Raw genomic sequence first — 17,118 nt, 5'->3', positions numbered from 1 at the left:
GGCCCATCTCGGGGTGAGGGGTGGGACACGTGGGTTCATCTCGGGAATGAAGCCAGCATTCCACCTGCCAGTGGGAGTCTCTGAATCCAGTTGGCAGACAATTTGGCACAAGTTCTCTGCCAACCCAGCCTTTCCTGACACTAATTTCCTATTTTGGGCAAAAAATGTCTTTTCACTCCTGGACCTGCAAGGATCTGAAAGCTAATTACACCACATTTTGGACTGTGCCACGAGAGTCAAGATATTCGTTGGCAGCTTGGAGTCGGGCAATCGGACAGCGAGGATGGCATGGATATGTGCTGATCATGGGGAAATTGGAAGGGATTGTTTAGCCTCGGCTCACCCTTACCATGTGTGCCAAACACTGACAGGGTCTGTCCCCAACTCATGCCCCTCCTCACATAGCCAAGCCCATGTGGGGGTGGAGAAGCAGGCTCATAAAAGGCTTGTTCCCTTGAATGTGAATTATACGATTAATAATAACAATAGAACTTATAATTATTAAGCCAGACACTTACTATGTTTCATTTAATCTTCACAATGATCCAGTGAGGTAAGTAATGATCTTATTTCCATTTTACAGATGAGGAAATGGAGCCCCAGAAAGGGTAACTTCCCCAAGGCCACACAGGTGGTAGAGGCAAGATTTGAACCAGGCCCTGTCTGACTCAGAGGCTGTATTCCTTATGCCTCATCAAGAGGACCTTTTTACAACAGAGATCCATGGTGGGTTTATCTCATGCTGAATGCCAATCAATGCTTTATTCACCTGAGTAGTAAGAGCAGCCAGAGTTTACTTAGTATTTACTAGTTGCCAGGCGCGGTGCTAAGCATTGCCACACATTACTCTGTTTAATCCTCGCAGTCAGACTGCATCATCACCCTCAGCTCACAAATCAGGAAGCTGAGGTTTAGAGAGGTTAATTATAGGCTCCAGGGCTGGGTCCCAGGGGAGCAGGGATGTGGGCTCAGGGCTGAGCTACACAACCTCTCTGTGTGTTTGTTGCTGGGAGCGCATTACCCTCAGGTGCTCTGAGGCAGACTGGGATTCCTCATCACCCCCACCCCACCCCACCACCACCACCCAGGGAGGCCAGGTTGGAGCTTTAAGTCACAAGGAGGAAAGCTGAGCCTGTTTGTGGCCCAGGGTGGGAGCAGGAATCCTGGGACATGCACCCCACAGAGGAATTGCTCCAGCTTTAGCTCTTCTGGGCAGGTCAGCCAGACAGGCTGTGCCAAGGCCAGTGGATCCAAGAGAGGCCCACGCCAAGCAAACCCTCACCCCAAACCCTGGGGCTCAGCCTGCAGACCTGTTGGGTTCCCCATTATCCCCATGTCCTGTGACTACCCCACCATATGAATACAGGAAGTGAGCTCAGCCAGAATCCCACCCAAGCCCTTTTTAAGGGGGTTGAGGAGGGCCCTCCCAGCCCAGTGACCCCCTGCAGCCAAGCGCAGGCCACACTAGGCCTTGTCAGCACCTCTGCCCTTGCAGGAGTGGAGGCAGGGTAGGTGGGCCACAGGTGCACAAGGGGACTGGAAAAGGGCTAGGGGTGCCCCATGACAACTTGAGGGTTGGAATTAGGGCTAGAAGAGCTAGCAGGGGCCATGCAGAGCAGGGATACTGGCCCCTCCCCAGCCCAGACAGCAGGGTGCAGTCAGTGACTTGCCCCTTCTGACAAGCCCACACCTGCGTGAGGAAGGTAGCCCAATGAACCATGGGTGAGCACTGTCCACCCACCAGCCCGCAGGACCCAAGTGCTCCCTGGACAGCCACCTGATCCCCCAGCTCTTGGTTCAGCCTTCTCGCTTCATTTCCCTGGTACTGATATCCCTCTTCTGGGGGCTCTCCATGTGCCCACACAGTGCTGAGCCCTCACGCACGTTCTCATTCATCTTCACAGTCACCCCAGGACATAGGACTAGTACCATCATCTTTATCTTACAGACAAGGAAACTGAGGCACAGAATACTTCAAGACCTTGCCCCTCATCACCCAGCACATGTGTGGGGAAGCCAGGACAGAAGTCAGCCCTGTCCAGTCCCAAAGCCACTCAGCCTCCAGGAGGCCCCACCAGATGTCTGTGCTCCTGTTCTCTCAGGGTCCAGCCCCCAGGGATGATCAGGCTGTGGGAACCACTCCTTCCTGCCTCCTTCCCGGGGAGCTGTGCCTTCTAGCTTCTCTCCCCCATCTCCTGCCCCGGGGTTCCTTGCAAAGAAGATGCTCCCTGGGTTATAGGCTTTCTGGCTGCCCAGGAAAGCACTGCGAAGTGAGGCCAAGCTCAGACATTTCAAGCTCCCTGGCTGCGGTGTGGTGGCATCAGGCTCCCCAAATGTTGTTTACTAATAAATCCCTGAGAATTTATAATAAAGTTGATGGGGCCTAACTGATGGGCCCAGGACAAAAGGGAGCCAATTGCCCAATACTCTCTGCTATGATCTTAAAACAGATGTTTGAGTGTGTAAAATTACAGCTTGTGGTTGGGAACTGCAGATACAATTCCAACCTTCCCTTTTATTGCCACTCATAAATGTTAAATGTGGCGAGATCTACATCTGAAATTCAGTTGTTGCCATTTTGAGCCGCGTTTCTGAAGCCAAGGCTACATTGTAGACTTGATGTCCTGGTAATTCCTCTGCAACTCCACTGAACAACAGGCAGAAAAGAACTGGAGTCATAGGCCCTAGCAAAATGTGCAGCAGAGAGCAGACCACCTGGGGCTCACCCCGGAAAACCCCAGTCCTGGAGTAGAGGCAAAAGGGGTCATCAGCCCCTGCCCTCCAGGGTTTATACTACAGGTGACACACCTGGACCAGCAGACTGGGCCCTTCCCACCATCCCAGAACCCAAATCAACCTGACTCTTGCACATTTATACAGGCCAAGTAGGAAGGGGGTTCATGCACATGTGGATGTGATTTGCATACAGGGTATACCTGGTTCCTGGAACTATCCAGGCTGCCCACAGTGGGATCTCCAGGAAGCCAGCTGTGCAGCCAAGCCCTGTTCCCGAACCCTTCACACCACTGCCCATTGAGGACATGGGGGTGTGGAGGTGGGGTGACAGAGAGGCCCTTCCAGACAGATCAGTTGCTGGGCCCTCTCAGGCAACCCAGTAAACCATCAGCCACCACGCCCTATATGAGCATGTGTGCCTGGAAGTCCCCGAGAAACCCACACACAATAGGTTGTGTTGTGTCCTCTGAAAAAGACATGTTGAAGTCCTAACCCCCAATATCTCAGAATGGGGTCTTATTCAGAGTCTTTAGAGTTAATCAAGTTAAAATGAGGTCATTAAGGTGAGCCCTAATCCATCCAGTATGACTTGTCCTTATAAAAAGGAGAAATTTGGACAAATGGACATGCTGAACTACCTGGCCCTCTATCCTGCCTATTCAAGTGTGCCACATGCAGGCAGGAGCACCCCCAGCAAAGGTGCCAGGGCCAAGGCCTTGAGACTTGGGGCCATCTCTCTCCATGCACACACCAGGTGCCCTCGAGCTACAGGGGCCAGAGTAAGGACACCTTCCTCCTCTCTTCTGAATCATGAAGCTAAATTCTTCCCTGCTATATAGACCCTTTCAGGGAAACCTTGGACTTTCCTGTAACCTGACCTTGCTTACCACCACCCCATCTCTGATGGTGTTTATCATCTTCAATTTCAGAAGGCCTCCTTTCCCAAGAGCAACATCTTCCCAACCCCTATATGAAGTGACAGCTGCCAAAAGAGGTAGGGGAGGGTTTTCTGTGACTCCACCCACTGACTGCATCTGAGCTGCTGGCCCTGGCTGCTATCTTGTCAGCCTTACCTCTGGCCATTCCCTGCCCTGAGCTTTCCACCCCCGCATGCCTGTGGTCAAGCTGCCCCCTCTGTCTCCAGCTCCCTCACCAAACCCTCTCTTGACTGACACATTCAGCCAACACCTCCACACCCTGGCTCACATCTTCAGGCTGCTCCATAGCTCCCTGCGCTTCCCTCTATCACTACCCCTACACATTGATTGTTAATTATCTACTTATTTATAGACCCACAAATGTAGACTAAGAGCTGCAGAAGACAGCTGTGGGCCCTGTTGATATTTGTATCTCCAGGCTGGGCAGAGCTCCATGGCTGCTCAGAGAATGTTTATGGAAGAGACAAACAAGCCAACAAATGAAGGTGGGCTCCACATTTGTTGTACCCGCCAGGTCCTCTCTGAAGGTTGCCATGGCACTTGAGGCCAGAAAGTCTACAGTTCCCAGGTGAAGTCCTCCACTGGCAGCCCATTCCTCGGGTGTGTGGGTGCCATCACAGCCATGCCGGATTGTTGGCAGCCATTCATTTTGTAAGTTTGAATTAACAGGAAGCAATTTCATTAACAGATAGTGCTTTTTGATGAGTTAGCTCCTGTAGGGAAAGTGAAGGAAAATGGTCAGGGCCCCTCAGATGTTCGGAATCTTGCCGAGCATTTGATGTAAATATGCACGTGCACCCAGGTGTTCCTTGGTTATTGTCTAATGTAATTGCACATGTGCACCCAGGTGTCCTGGGTTATGGACTTACGTATAAAGGATGAGTGGCTCTGATCCATGGGGAGGCCACTACTGCTGCTGGAGGCTATTGCTGCAAGCTGTTGTTGCCAGTGCCCCTGGGATGCCCCAAGAAGGCAGCCACCACTGCTGCCGTTGCTGAGGAAGCTGAGGACTAAGCTCGTGTCACTTGCTAACAGCTCCCAGGATCTTTCCCAATTACCTAAGCATGGACTCCAGCCTGGCATGTGAGGGGTCTGTGCCTGACCCAGTCTGTACAATGGGTTTGAAGGGTCTGTGGGCCCTAAGCCCTAGCCCTGACAATACAAGTGGAAACTTAGTATAACTAAAATAACGAAAGATTTTGGCTTTAGTTATGAACTGCCCAACCAGACAATTGGCATAGTCACTTAACCCTGCATCTCCAATTTAGGGCTTATTTTTAAAGTGTCTTTAAAAGCTGTGTGGAGCAGGTTGAAGTGTTGAATCTGATTTAATGGGAATTGCTTGACATGGATGTCTTACCTGGGAACACAGGAGACCCCAAGGCCTTTCCCTAGGACCATGAGGACCCCTCCAAGCCACAGAGCTATCCTCCAGTTTGAGGAGAGATGGACAGGGGTATATACTGAAGCTAGGCTGTGGGCTCGATTAGAGAAGGGAGCTCAACTCAGCAAATGCTTCTCCACCCTGACCAGCTTTCAGCCTCACCAGGAGAAAGATACACCCAAAAAAGTCACAGTCTCACCTCCCACTAAGGCCAAGGAAGGGAGAAGCACCAGGAGATAAGCCGAAGACCCGTCACCGAGAGGAAGAGCCTCGCATGTACTGACCAAAATTTAGGGCAAATTCATGTAGCCCTTATCATCCCTGGGGCCAGTGTAAACTGGATATAGTAATCAGAGACACAAAGTCCTGCAGTCAGAAACAGTTCCAAAGAAATTCCAAGCTTTCCTTGGCATTTCTTAAGGGACACTACACCTTCCTCTCTTCCACTCCTCACATCACACACACGCCTCTCCCCATCGCCTCCCGCCCAGCACCACTGTCTCCCCCAGCCATTCCCATGTGGATCAATAGCCTCAGCTATCTCCTTTACCCCTTGCCCAGATTCCCTAGCCCCAGAAGCATCAGCATCACCTGGAACTTGTTAGAAATAACAACTCTAGGACCCAGCTGCAGCCCTCTGAATTGGAAACCGAGGCTGGGTCCAGGAATCTGTGTTTCACAAGCCCCCAGGGGGATTCATGTACACTTGAGCCACTGCTTTATCTCCAAGGAGAGCCCAGGACTTGATCCACAGCGAGATTCCTTCCAGCCCTTCCTCCCTGCCCATTCTCCTGCTTGGCATTACAGAAATCTGGAAAACAAGCTGTCAAGATGGAACTTGTAGAGGGTGGTTGATGCCAGGAGAAAATCCTCTTTAAGAGATGGAGGGGGACAATGCCTGAAACCCTCATACACCAGGAAATCTTGTCCTTTTCATGCCACTCAGGACTGGCCTCCCTGCCATGGGGTATGGGAAGGACACTAAACTGGGTGTCAGGAGGCTCACATCTAACCTGGGCATTCTGAAGCAGTCCCTCACTTCTCTGCAGCAGATACCCAGAATTCAGTCAAACAGCTGCTTCCTGGGAGTCTCTATCCACAGCGACAGGCCCCTACCCTGTACAGAGTCCAGTGTCTTGTCCCTGCCCCTTTCTGGGGCTACTAATGGAATCACGCCTGAGTCAAATGAGCAGCATCACCTAGGAGCTTGTTAGAAATGGACACTCTTAAGCCCCATTCTGACGTGCTGAATCAGAATCTGTTTTTTGTTTTTTCCTATTAGCGGCTGGCAGGTACAGGGATCTGAACCCTTGACCATGGTGTTTCAAGTCTCTTCTCTAACCAACTGAGCCAACTGGCCAGCCAGAATCTGCATCTTAGCATGATCTCCAGGTGAATTTGAGAAGCACTGGGCTGGGTATCTACCCAAGATCTGGGATCAGTCCACGATTCTTCTTTTAAAACTTTAGTGATGCCACATTTTGGTTGTTGGTAAGGACCTAAGGGGTTAGTAGCAAATACCTATACTTTCTAGCTTGAGGCCTCTGTTAAATCACACCTATTTTGTTTTGAGCTACCCTGAAGGAGAGGAGGAGGCTGACTGTATTCTCCAAACTTCTTCCTTCTGGGATTCCTCATGAAGTCTCAACTGCGTGCTGATTCTGATCTGCAGGCCAGCCATGGAGAGAAAGGAAGGGCAATGGTGCCCCCAAGTGGCAGCAACTACATTGCAGCTCACACAAGACCAAATTAGGGAGTGCTATCCCAAATGATGCTCCATTCAGGGCAAATTTTTGGAAGGCAAAAGCCCTATATTCTAGCCACATATGACTTTCCAGAAGATTGTCACTCTTCTAAACAACCGGTGTCAGGATTCCTGGCTCTGCCATCCACCTGCTTTGTGAGATTCGCTTGCTTTGGCCCTTCTTCCCTCATACCATTAAGTGGAGGGTTGGATAAGATGATTTCAAGAGCTCTGATGTTGTTTTCTCTTCGTTGAAATATTGCATTTCTGCACCTAGGTATTCACTGAGCAGCTTCTCCATTCCTTGCTTCATGCCAGGCTGCAGGGAGGCAGTTGTAAATTAGGGAGAGCGTGTCCCTCAGCTGTAGGATGTAAAATAGACCAGTCACTAAGGAAAGGCCCTTCACCCAGCCTGGGGCTTTCCTTACCACTGCAGGGGCCTTTTCAATCTTCCTATCTCATGCAGCTCACCTGGTCCTCATGGTAACCTCACATAGATCCTAGAAACCTCCACCCTGGCACTGCTGAAAGATACTCTACCATTGAGGGGTCTCCCTCTTCTGGAACATCTACTGATCCGGCTCATCCTCAGAAATGTTTTGCTGGGATTTACATACTGGAAGCTGAGCCACTGTAGATCTTCCAAGTGTTTCCAGCATTCTCTTCCCCAAGCATTAGGCATGTCTAGTCTAAATAGACCAGTATATTTTAAAATGTTTTAAAGTGCATGTAGAAAAAACAATTTGAGATCTCCAGTATGTGATGGGTAAGCAGCTGGTAACTAGTGGTAAGTAATTTAAGTGCTCTCCCTCCCTCCATTGATCAAGGACTCCAAATCTAACATTCCAGTTGGCCATCGAAGGATGTAAACCCAGACACACTAGTGAAAAGGCCCAAGACAAACACAGCTTCCCATATTCTTTTGTGTGTTGTGCTTGAACCTGGCAAATCCCACTGAGGAAGTAGGAGTAAATATTCCCCCTATTCTCCCTGTCCTGGCAGCCTGTGCCAAAACTGGAGTGACAAGGTCAGGATTAGCCTAGCACTTGCCCAGGGATATCTGGCAGATCTGGGAAGCATTCTACTTTTCTTTCACATCCTCTGAGGTCTTCCCTTCCCTGGTCCCTCTTTCATCCTCAGATGTGTTGCTCCTACCTCAACTTGGCTATTTTTTCCATTTTGCCTCCTAGATTCTTACTTAAGAGGCCACTTCTTTCCTTTCCACACTTTTTGCAGCATCTGCTCCAAATAGCAGTATTCAGTTCACAAGGTTTGAGGGTCATGTACCAGGGATGCCCCAGCCATAACCAAGAGAGAAGGAATGCACTGGTAAGTGCAAGACTTCAAGACTCCCATGGTCTCCAGATAACTGGTGGGAACCATCCCCATTTATACACAGAACTGTGGGGACCTCTGCAGACTGATCCCTCATTTCAACCAAGCCAAGCTTCTTGGCCAAGTCCTCAGCACCTGTGGCCTCAACTCAAGCCCCATAAGCCCACCCAGCTCCCAGCCAGCTGACGATGGCCACTTCTCACACCTCAAACTCCCCTCTTCACAACGTGCCTTATACATCTCTGGAAGCTCCTTGTTTCTTTCAGAGCTTCTACTTCCTCCCTCTTCCTAACACATCCTGTCATTCCCTAAGCCAGGAACACACCTCCAACCCCAAAACTCCCTTTCACGCCCACCTGGAGCTTCAATGTCTCTCAGCTCCATCCTGTACAACCTCGCAATCTTATCCAAATTCCCACCAACATCTCCAGTGACTCCAACAGATGTGAAGCTCTACATGTCCAATCACATCCTTTATGCCAGGTTTGAAATTTTGGAGCCATTCTTTTAAAAATACACTTCTAATTTTTTATTATAAAATTCCTAAATGATTACAGAAATCTTAGAAAACACAAACAAGCAAAAATATACAGAGAGAAACCACCCACAAACCCACCCAGAAGAAGAAACCACTTCATTTGGAAACATCTTTCTGACCTTTTTATGCAAACACAGTTCATGTTCTTTCCAAACATGGGAGGCTGTACTTTTTATAACATACATGCCTCACGTTAAAATGTAAGACACCTCTATGTTTGAAATAGATCAAATGTACAGAAAAGTGTACTATCAAAAGCCTGATCAAGAAACAAAACCAGGACCCTGAAACCTGCCTCACATTGCCTTGTCACTACCCCACAAACGATAACAACCGCCCCAACTTCTAAAAGCTTTGAGTTGGGGCCAGGCTTGAATCTTCCTTCTTCCTCCACATACCAAGACCAGCCATTCCCTCTTTCACTTGGCTCCTCCCCTCAATCATAGCTTATTTTTAAAGTCTCACTACCTCTAACTTCCCCAGGCCCAACTCATACTGCACACATCATTATGAGCCTTCCTAAAACATCCTGTCACTCTCAGATTAAGAAATCTAAATAGCCTCCAGTTCCCTACAACAGAACCCCAATCTCTTGGCCTTTTCTATCACCTCTAACAGATCCCCTATAAAAATAACTTTCATGCTTGAAAAACATCCCAAATGCCACCAATCTAATACTTCCGTTTGAATCCTCACCAACCACACAAAAGGTCTAAAAGAAAAGTTCACACATTAAACTGAAACTGCCCCATCATAAAACCTTCACACCAGCCTTTGCTTTGCCCCCAACACCCTCTTCTGCAGTAACATGCAGGGACACTGGTACCCCTCCCTGGGTAAACAGGGCTGTTATTCTTTCTAGGTGATCCCAATACTCCTATATAACATCTGCACTCTATAGCTGATCACTAGCTGGCTGGTCCCAGGCTCCCACCCACTTTACCAGGGGACCACTCTTCTCCCAAAGACAGAGGCTCAGGAGGAAACCAAACTTACTACAGACATGTTTCTCAGACACATAGCTGGAAGAGGCCCTGTTGGGTAGGCGCTGGCAGGTAACCTGCTCCTAGCACAGAGGACCAGGGTCAAGACTCAACAGGGGAGAATGAGTACAGACAGAACAACTTCTTGTCACCTAGAGGGCAGTGCTTCGGTTATAGTTCTTCAGACTGGATGTCTCCAAGAGAAGTTAACCAGAATTTAGCTAAGAGGATTCCTACCCCTGGAGAAAGTTTTTACTGAAAACACACACACACATGCACAAGCACACACGCACACACATGCACAAGCACACACGCACACACATACACACATCAACCTTCACACACACACACACACACACACAACCAGCCTTCACTACAAAATTAAGGAATCCATTGCTTTGAGTGTAAGACAGGTTCCTTTTATTAGTTTTCCTAAATTTGTCTGTCTACTGAATATTTTTCTTAGTGTAAGAACGTGACCTGGAGCTTTTAACAAACCAATTTGGATAACTAACCCAAATAAATGCTTGTCTGCACGCAAGTCATCAATTATCACTCTCTGTCTGGCCTGGCTTTCATGTAAACCCAATTGGTCTTAAAGCCTGTCTAAGCAGAGAGCAAGCAGACCACATCATTGTCTTTCTAGTTTTAACTTTAAACTTCAAATTCATCCCCATCCCGACACCCACATCCTTCCCCCCACCACACACAAAAAAAACTCTTTAGAAGAAATGGCCATTAAGGATTGAGTCAGTTGCATAAGAGTTGGCTTAATCCTGCAGCCAGTACTTCAAAATAGCTATTGGCCTCACGGCAGGCCAGCTGGAACTTTTGAAGCATGACAGGTAGAGAGAATGAATAGAGGATGCTCTACGAACAGGGCTCAAGTTCTGGTGTTGTGAGGCTTCTGGCATGCTTACACACCAACATAAATATACTTCCACCTTCCTCCTCTCAAAGCAATTGTTCTCTACCGTACTTTAGAGCTTGTAACACTCTAAAATTTTCAGTGTAAAGATGGACAGACATTTATTCTAACTATACAAGTTATAATCTTATTTCTAACAACAGGCCAAAATTAACAGAGAGGCACTCCGTTATACAGAATATCAATTATTACAAAGATCCAAAACATAACCAACAAAGCTTTAAACAGTTTCTAAGGCAGGTACCAACTCTGGCCTCTAATACAGGCTTCCTTTCCTTGGAGTTTCCAAAATGCCTCAGTCCTATCAACACTGCTCCCAAAGAGCAGTCAGAGGAATGCTTTGGTGCACCTGACATTCACTGCAGTTAAGAATGAGGTGTTGCTGTAACATCAGGCACCATACTTCTTTAACACTTATTTCAGACTCATCCAGTACAATCCAGTGCATCTCAGTTTTTTGTATGATCTGTCAGCTGTTTAACATGTACAAATTGGCATACTCATGACAGATATTAATACTTACTTAACACAAGTGATTGTGAATGAGCTAAAAAACTTTTAATTCTTGTCCTAGGAGTTCAAGCTATACCTCGAATTTACACAGAACATCTCCCACCTGAATAAACAGGCCAAGATACAAATCTTTACACCATAATTAACAAGGATCAATCAAGTCAGATTTACCATGCCTATATCCAACAATACATCTTCCCAATTCTAACCTTCTGAAGAGAAAATTCAGACATTCATGCTTGGGGTTATTGGTGAACATACTTTCAGGAACAGCCTCCAGGTCTAAAATCGTCAGTTAATGACTTGCTGCAGGCAAAGGGGTCTATTTTCCCAAGAGCAGCACATAGCATTGATGATGGGAGCTCTTTTATTGGGGGGGGGGGGGGAGATAACAGGGTTGAGAGTGGAGGTGCAGTGTGAAGAAGCTCAGAGCATCACACCTTTGTTGCTCTGCTATGTTAATCCATGCCATGCCATGCTCTAGCCCTCAGAAATAGAGGGAGACCCCACCACCATCCCCACACCAGGCAGGGAGTCTTTGTGGCAATCTCCACAACAGATTTTTGAAGCACAATTAGAGCTCCTGCCATATACGTCATAACAAAAAGTCTGCTTGATAGCCAGTTATAGCTTTTGCCATACAGCTCAACTTTCCAAAACAAACTTATTCTTCAGGAAGCATGATTAAACATAAAAGGAGTGAAGCATAAGCTCAGTAAGACTAACTGGGCTTCTAAATAGTACCATTATGAAAAAGTTACAATGCACTTAATTTCTGTATCTAACTATTTAGAAGTCAAAATGCTCCATACATTACCTATGTACCCTCCCCCAAAATCCCCTAAAAACTGACTAAGAAATCTCCAGTATTCACTTGCTCTAATTGATATTTAGAACAAAGTTGACAACTTAAAGCTTTATAATAGTCTGCTTTAATATAAACAAGTGTTGGAATCAATCAATGTCCATTTCAGGAAGCTTCTTGTCTGAATCTGAAGGCACAGCTGTGTCTGTACCCTGCTCAGCAGCCTGAGGGCCTGGGTTGTCTCCTTGTCCATCCACTGGTCCATTCTGCTCTGCATTTTTTTGTTCCTCTTTTGGAGGTTCAACTTTGGGTTTGGGCTTTGAAATTACAGGGCTACAAATACTTGTCAGCTCCTAGAACGGTAAGAGAAAATTGGAGTTTCTTATAAATTAACAGATTATACATGACATACTAAACCAAAATCCGCCCTCTCCCACCCAATCCCCAACCCAGAAGCTAAGATGTAATAATAAAGTTTCCTCCTAAATGTCACTTGAGGACTATTAATAATGAGGCTGACCAAAAAAAAGACCATTAAATATTTAAAGCCATAAATTACCTTAATTTTAGCTTCAATCTCTTTTGCCTTGACAACTGGATCCATTGTCGGACTCTGCTTGTTCTGTAGATTCAGTTTGTTGTTCATCCACTCCATCGCCTCATTTGTGCTTTTTTCTACCTTCATTATGTCAGCAGCATCCAAATGGTCATACTGGTCCTCCTGCAACAGCAAGTAGTCAAACAAGTGTCAAAGAATGATAATCTCCCTCCCCAAATATTCTCTAGTTCTTCATCATCTTTCAAAATCTTACAATCTTTCAAAAAATAAAGCACATTTAGCTTCACAATCTAAATAGATATTTAATATTTAAGAAAGGAAACACAACCTCAATTTTTAGAACACTCAGGAAATAGATTTAAAGACCAAGAAAATACATAAGCTGGTAACTGAAAGTCTTCAACAGTATAAATAAGTGCACATGCTTTACACAAAATCTCATGAAGATAATTTCACAATGCAAAATAATTATATTTCATTAGATATGAAAGCTGAGGGGTAGGCATGCTAGTTTGGAACTAAAATAATAACAAATACAATTTTTAAAAGGAGGCCTTGCAAAAGCAAAATTAAAAAAAAAAAAAACGACAAAGCCCAATTTATTACTCACAAAAGTTTCTTACACCAACAATACATCAAGAACCAGGAACTACAGTGGAATGGTTAGAACACAAACTTTGGAGTCAGACTTCAGGCTGAATTCCCAGCTCTCTCAACTTAGTAACCCTGGGTGTTCCTTAAGGAAAGTGAGGCTTAAAGAAGCTAGGCGTTATCTATAAATGTTGATACAAACACCTGCTTCAGAAGGGTACCATGTGGATTCAATGACAGAATATATTTATAGAGTATATATCATATAGTGTTCAAAAATTAAGTAGTTTACTGCTCAGATGGTCCTACATCTTTGGAACAAACATGCTGGGTTTGGCTCCCCCAACCAGCCAACCACCAAAACAAAAAACAAAAAAAAAACAAAAACAAATTACACACCTAACGTGTTCTCAGAAAAACTAGGATAGAGCATGTTAAGTCAAACACTGATGAAGCATTTCACATTAGGAAAAAGAAACTGAACAATACCTATTAAAAAGAAGCAGCAAATCCTCTAGTTCTTAGTAAGATTCCATAAAGCATTACATATTACATTAATATCAAATGAAAACATTACTAAACAACAGTTAAAGGAACAAAAGAAAAACTACTATGTAAATGTCTCAAATTTTAATTCTACCAAAACAAGAGTAGGGAAAAGGAAAAACAAAATAGATACCTTGTTTTTGAAAGAACTGATTACTTTCATGTACTGTTGGATTTGTTTTCCTAGTTCTTCAAATAATTTTGGTCTTTCTTCAGATTCCTGAAACCTCATCTTAATAGGTTGACCTAAATTCTTAACAGAAGAAAGAATACACAAATTCTTCATGGGGCAGCTTAAATTATCAGAGTTGTAACATTTCTACTATTACTACAATTGATTATGTATTAAAATAAAGCACATTTAATCTCCCTGTGATACATGTAAGAAGTTAAAGTTTCTCCAGCCCTTTGAAAATATAAAGCTGCCTTATGATGGATATGAGAGGATGCCTTAATACTGTTCCATTGTGGAGTCACTTCAACTTGTCACCCAAGGCCTAATTTTAAAAACATAGTTTAAAAACACCTTAAAATAAAAACACCTGAATCTGCCTCTAGATCTAACCATAAATTGACCAGATAATGTTAACCACCACCATGGAGATGAAAATCAGCAAAATCCAGACTGGGGGAAATCCTACAGGAAAAATGACACAGTTTCCTCATAAAATAAACAAGGAAATGGGAAAAATTGATGGAAGAAGAATTACAGACATAGATTTAAGAGATATATCAACGAAATGTGGTAAGCCTTTTTTGGATCGTGATTCAAACAAACTAAAAGATAATCATTTATGAAACAAGTAGAACTTTTAAACTGAATACTACAGTAATATTAAGAAATTATTTTTAGGTGTGATAATAGCAAAACACAAGGCTATATTTTCTTTTAAATACATATTAAAATATTATCGGATTAAATATAACATGAGGGACTTGCTTCAAATAACTGGGAGTGGGAAGGAACAGAAATGAAATAAATTGGCCATACATTGCCAACAGCTGAAGTTATTAGTTTCTCTACTTTCATGTGCTTGACATCTCCCAGAATGAAAAGTAAAACAAAGAACACAATACACAATGGGAACAAACTCGCAGAGACTCTTACTGTGATATTATTATTATTGCCATAATATTATTAAACTGCAGGCACGGTCCTTGAGCAATTCTACTTAAGAGGGTAGTCATAATGGCCCAGTTCCACAAGAAACCAAGTAACCCAGACCTAAACTAAAGGGAAATGTGAGAAGTTCATTCTTGTGCATCTGCACCCCTTTCCAAACAAAAGGCCTCTCAACTTCAGATAATTCTTTGTATTTTTAACCCCAAGGTTTAATATCAGCTTCTTTAAATACAAAACCGGATGCTTTGCTTTTACCAAGAATCAAAATTATATACACAGCCCTGCCTGATTGCAATGCAGGTGCCTTGCTAGTCTTTGTATCTCTTGACACCAAAAATACATTGTATCTCCAATTCAGTGAAATGTTGTAGTCTAAACTCAATTTTTAGAAAAATTATATTGTTATTATGAGGTTCTAAAAGTAAGAATGTTAATGAACTTAAGTCATAAAGGGTGTTCTACAAACACCATTTTCACTCTGCCTTCTTTACGTGAAAGAGATTTCCTCTCAATTTTACACTACTCTCATTGGAAGCTACCACAAGGGTTCAGGATAATCCTATTCTCAAGAGTCACTTACTTTTAATTCAGCCAATTTATCGACATAAACTTGCTTTGGCTGGTCTTCTCCATCCTCATATAACCAATTTTCAGTATCTTCTAGTTTCAAGGTAAAACTGTTACGATCCTAAAGATAAAGAAAATATTGTAATTACATCAATCTAAAATCAGTTGGATCACCAGTGCAGCTACAGGCATAGGCTGCAATCATATATCTGGGATTTGTTTTAAAATACAGGGGGAGTAAGAGATGGAAGACAGAAACAAGACTGGCAAATGTTTTGCTTGATAGGTATAGGGAGTTTTATCACATTATTCTCTCTGCTGTAGGGGACTTTGGGTATGTTTGAAAATTTCAGAATCAAAAACTGCATTTAAAAGTAGGTGAATTAGGGCCGAGCCTGTGGCGCACTCGGGAGGGTGCTGCGCTGGGAGCGCGGCGACGCTCCCAGCGGCCGCGGGTTCGGATCCTATATAGGAATGGCCGGTACACTCACTGGCTGAGTGCCGGTCACGAAAAAGGAAAAAAAAAAAAAAAATTAAAATTAAAATTAAAAAAAATAAAAATAAAAAAATAAAAGTAGGTGAATTAAAATAAACATCAGGAAAAAGGGAGCTGACTTAAAGAAAAATACTAGGTAAATAGCATTCAAACATGTCAAAAAGAACTCAAAAAGTGAGGTGAAAATGATGCACAAGACTAATCTTTGGAAAACACTGCACTAATAAATACAAAATAAAACTATATAAAACTTTTTTCCCCAAAAAAGTGCATTTTTAAAAATTTTACCATACACATATAGATGCAGGCTTCCCTTCTAACACATTTAAGATGCTTCTAGAAGATACACAGTAACTAGGCACACTGTGACACACTTACATCTTCACTCACAAACTTCTCATATTCACCACTAAGTTTGTCTCTCATTTCATACACATATTCTTCCACTGCGTTCTTAGCATCATTCCGCTCCTTCTCCAGTTTATCCTGCATGATCATCTTACCCTAAAAAATAGTATAAATTAATTAGACATTAAGACAACTGAGACAATTTCCTCTCAAATACTAAGTAATATAATTATTAAAGTAGAAAATCCAAATCTTTTCAGTTCTGCAAGTCACCTAACAAAGCAGAGCTGGTAGTCCTTGACAAATTTTGAAGATCAAGAAGTGAGAGTTTTGTGGGTGGTCTTAGAGAAAAAAGCAACAGAAATATAAAGTTGCAGACACTCAAAAGCAAAAATAAGGAAAGAATTTAAGACAAGAGAACTTTAAGAAACTATTGGCTCAATGTCACAAGGTGACATATTCCACTGTTATTATTTACTATGGAGGACCAAGTAAAATAAAATTTATTCATACAGTATAAATGCTAAAGGTTCTGTAAAACGAAACTATTCTAAGATCCAGTGAATACAGGGAAAGAAACCTCACAGAGACAATTAATTCAATAAATGTGCTCCAGGGTCCCAAACTTGAATCACTTACCATAACAGTTACTGTATTCACATACTGACTGGCAACAGGGAAGGAACTTACAAGCAAAATAGTGCTACCATTAATGCTAGTGGTTTCTCTTACTGGTCAGCTTCCATGAACCACCACCTGAAACATCCCAACCTCTAGTGAACAAACACACACCGAAAAATGAACAATATCTCTCCTACACCGAAGATATTATGTCAAAGATCTCCTAACAGAGCTTCCAGCAATACAGACATCGTATTAGTATCACCATAAAAGAATTCAGGCATACCACAGGATCTATAACTTAAAACTTTTGCAATACTCAAAAGTCTAAATTATTTTCTTTAAATTCAAAGAACTAAAAAC

At 43.8% G+C, this 17,118-nt stretch overlaps 1 protein-coding gene across 2 annotated transcripts in view; it reads right to left on the bottom strand.

Annotated features, from left to right (window-relative positions):
- Nucleotides 1–10,055: 10,055 nt before the first annotated feature.
- The window catches only part of HSPA4 (heat shock protein family A (Hsp70) member 4), a 38,778-nt gene continuing 31,715 nt past the window's right edge, over nucleotides 10,056–17,118 (bottom strand). For both annotated transcript variants that reach the window (XM_063084251.1, XM_063084242.1), the window contains exons 15-19: nucleotides 16,165–16,290; nucleotides 15,304–15,411; nucleotides 13,734–13,853; nucleotides 12,464–12,625; nucleotides 10,056–12,257 (exon numbers count right to left, since the gene is read on the bottom strand). In XM_063084251.1, the coding sequence (XP_062940321.1) occupies nucleotides 12,054–12,257; nucleotides 12,464–12,625; nucleotides 13,734–13,853; nucleotides 15,304–15,411; nucleotides 16,165–16,290 (720 nt within the window). In that variant the 3' untranslated portion in view covers nucleotides 10,056–12,053. The remainder of the gene's footprint in view (nucleotides 12,258–12,463; nucleotides 12,626–13,733; nucleotides 13,854–15,303; nucleotides 15,412–16,164; nucleotides 16,291–17,118) is intronic.

This window comes from Cynocephalus volans, chromosome 2 (genome assembly GCF_027409185.1).
Source record: "Cynocephalus volans isolate mCynVol1 chromosome 2, mCynVol1.pri, whole genome shotgun sequence".
NCBI lineage: Eukaryota > Metazoa > Chordata > Mammalia > Dermoptera > Cynocephalidae > Cynocephalus > Cynocephalus volans.
Note: the sequence above shows the minus strand (reverse complement) of the source record. Positions and strands in the feature narration are given on the sequence as shown.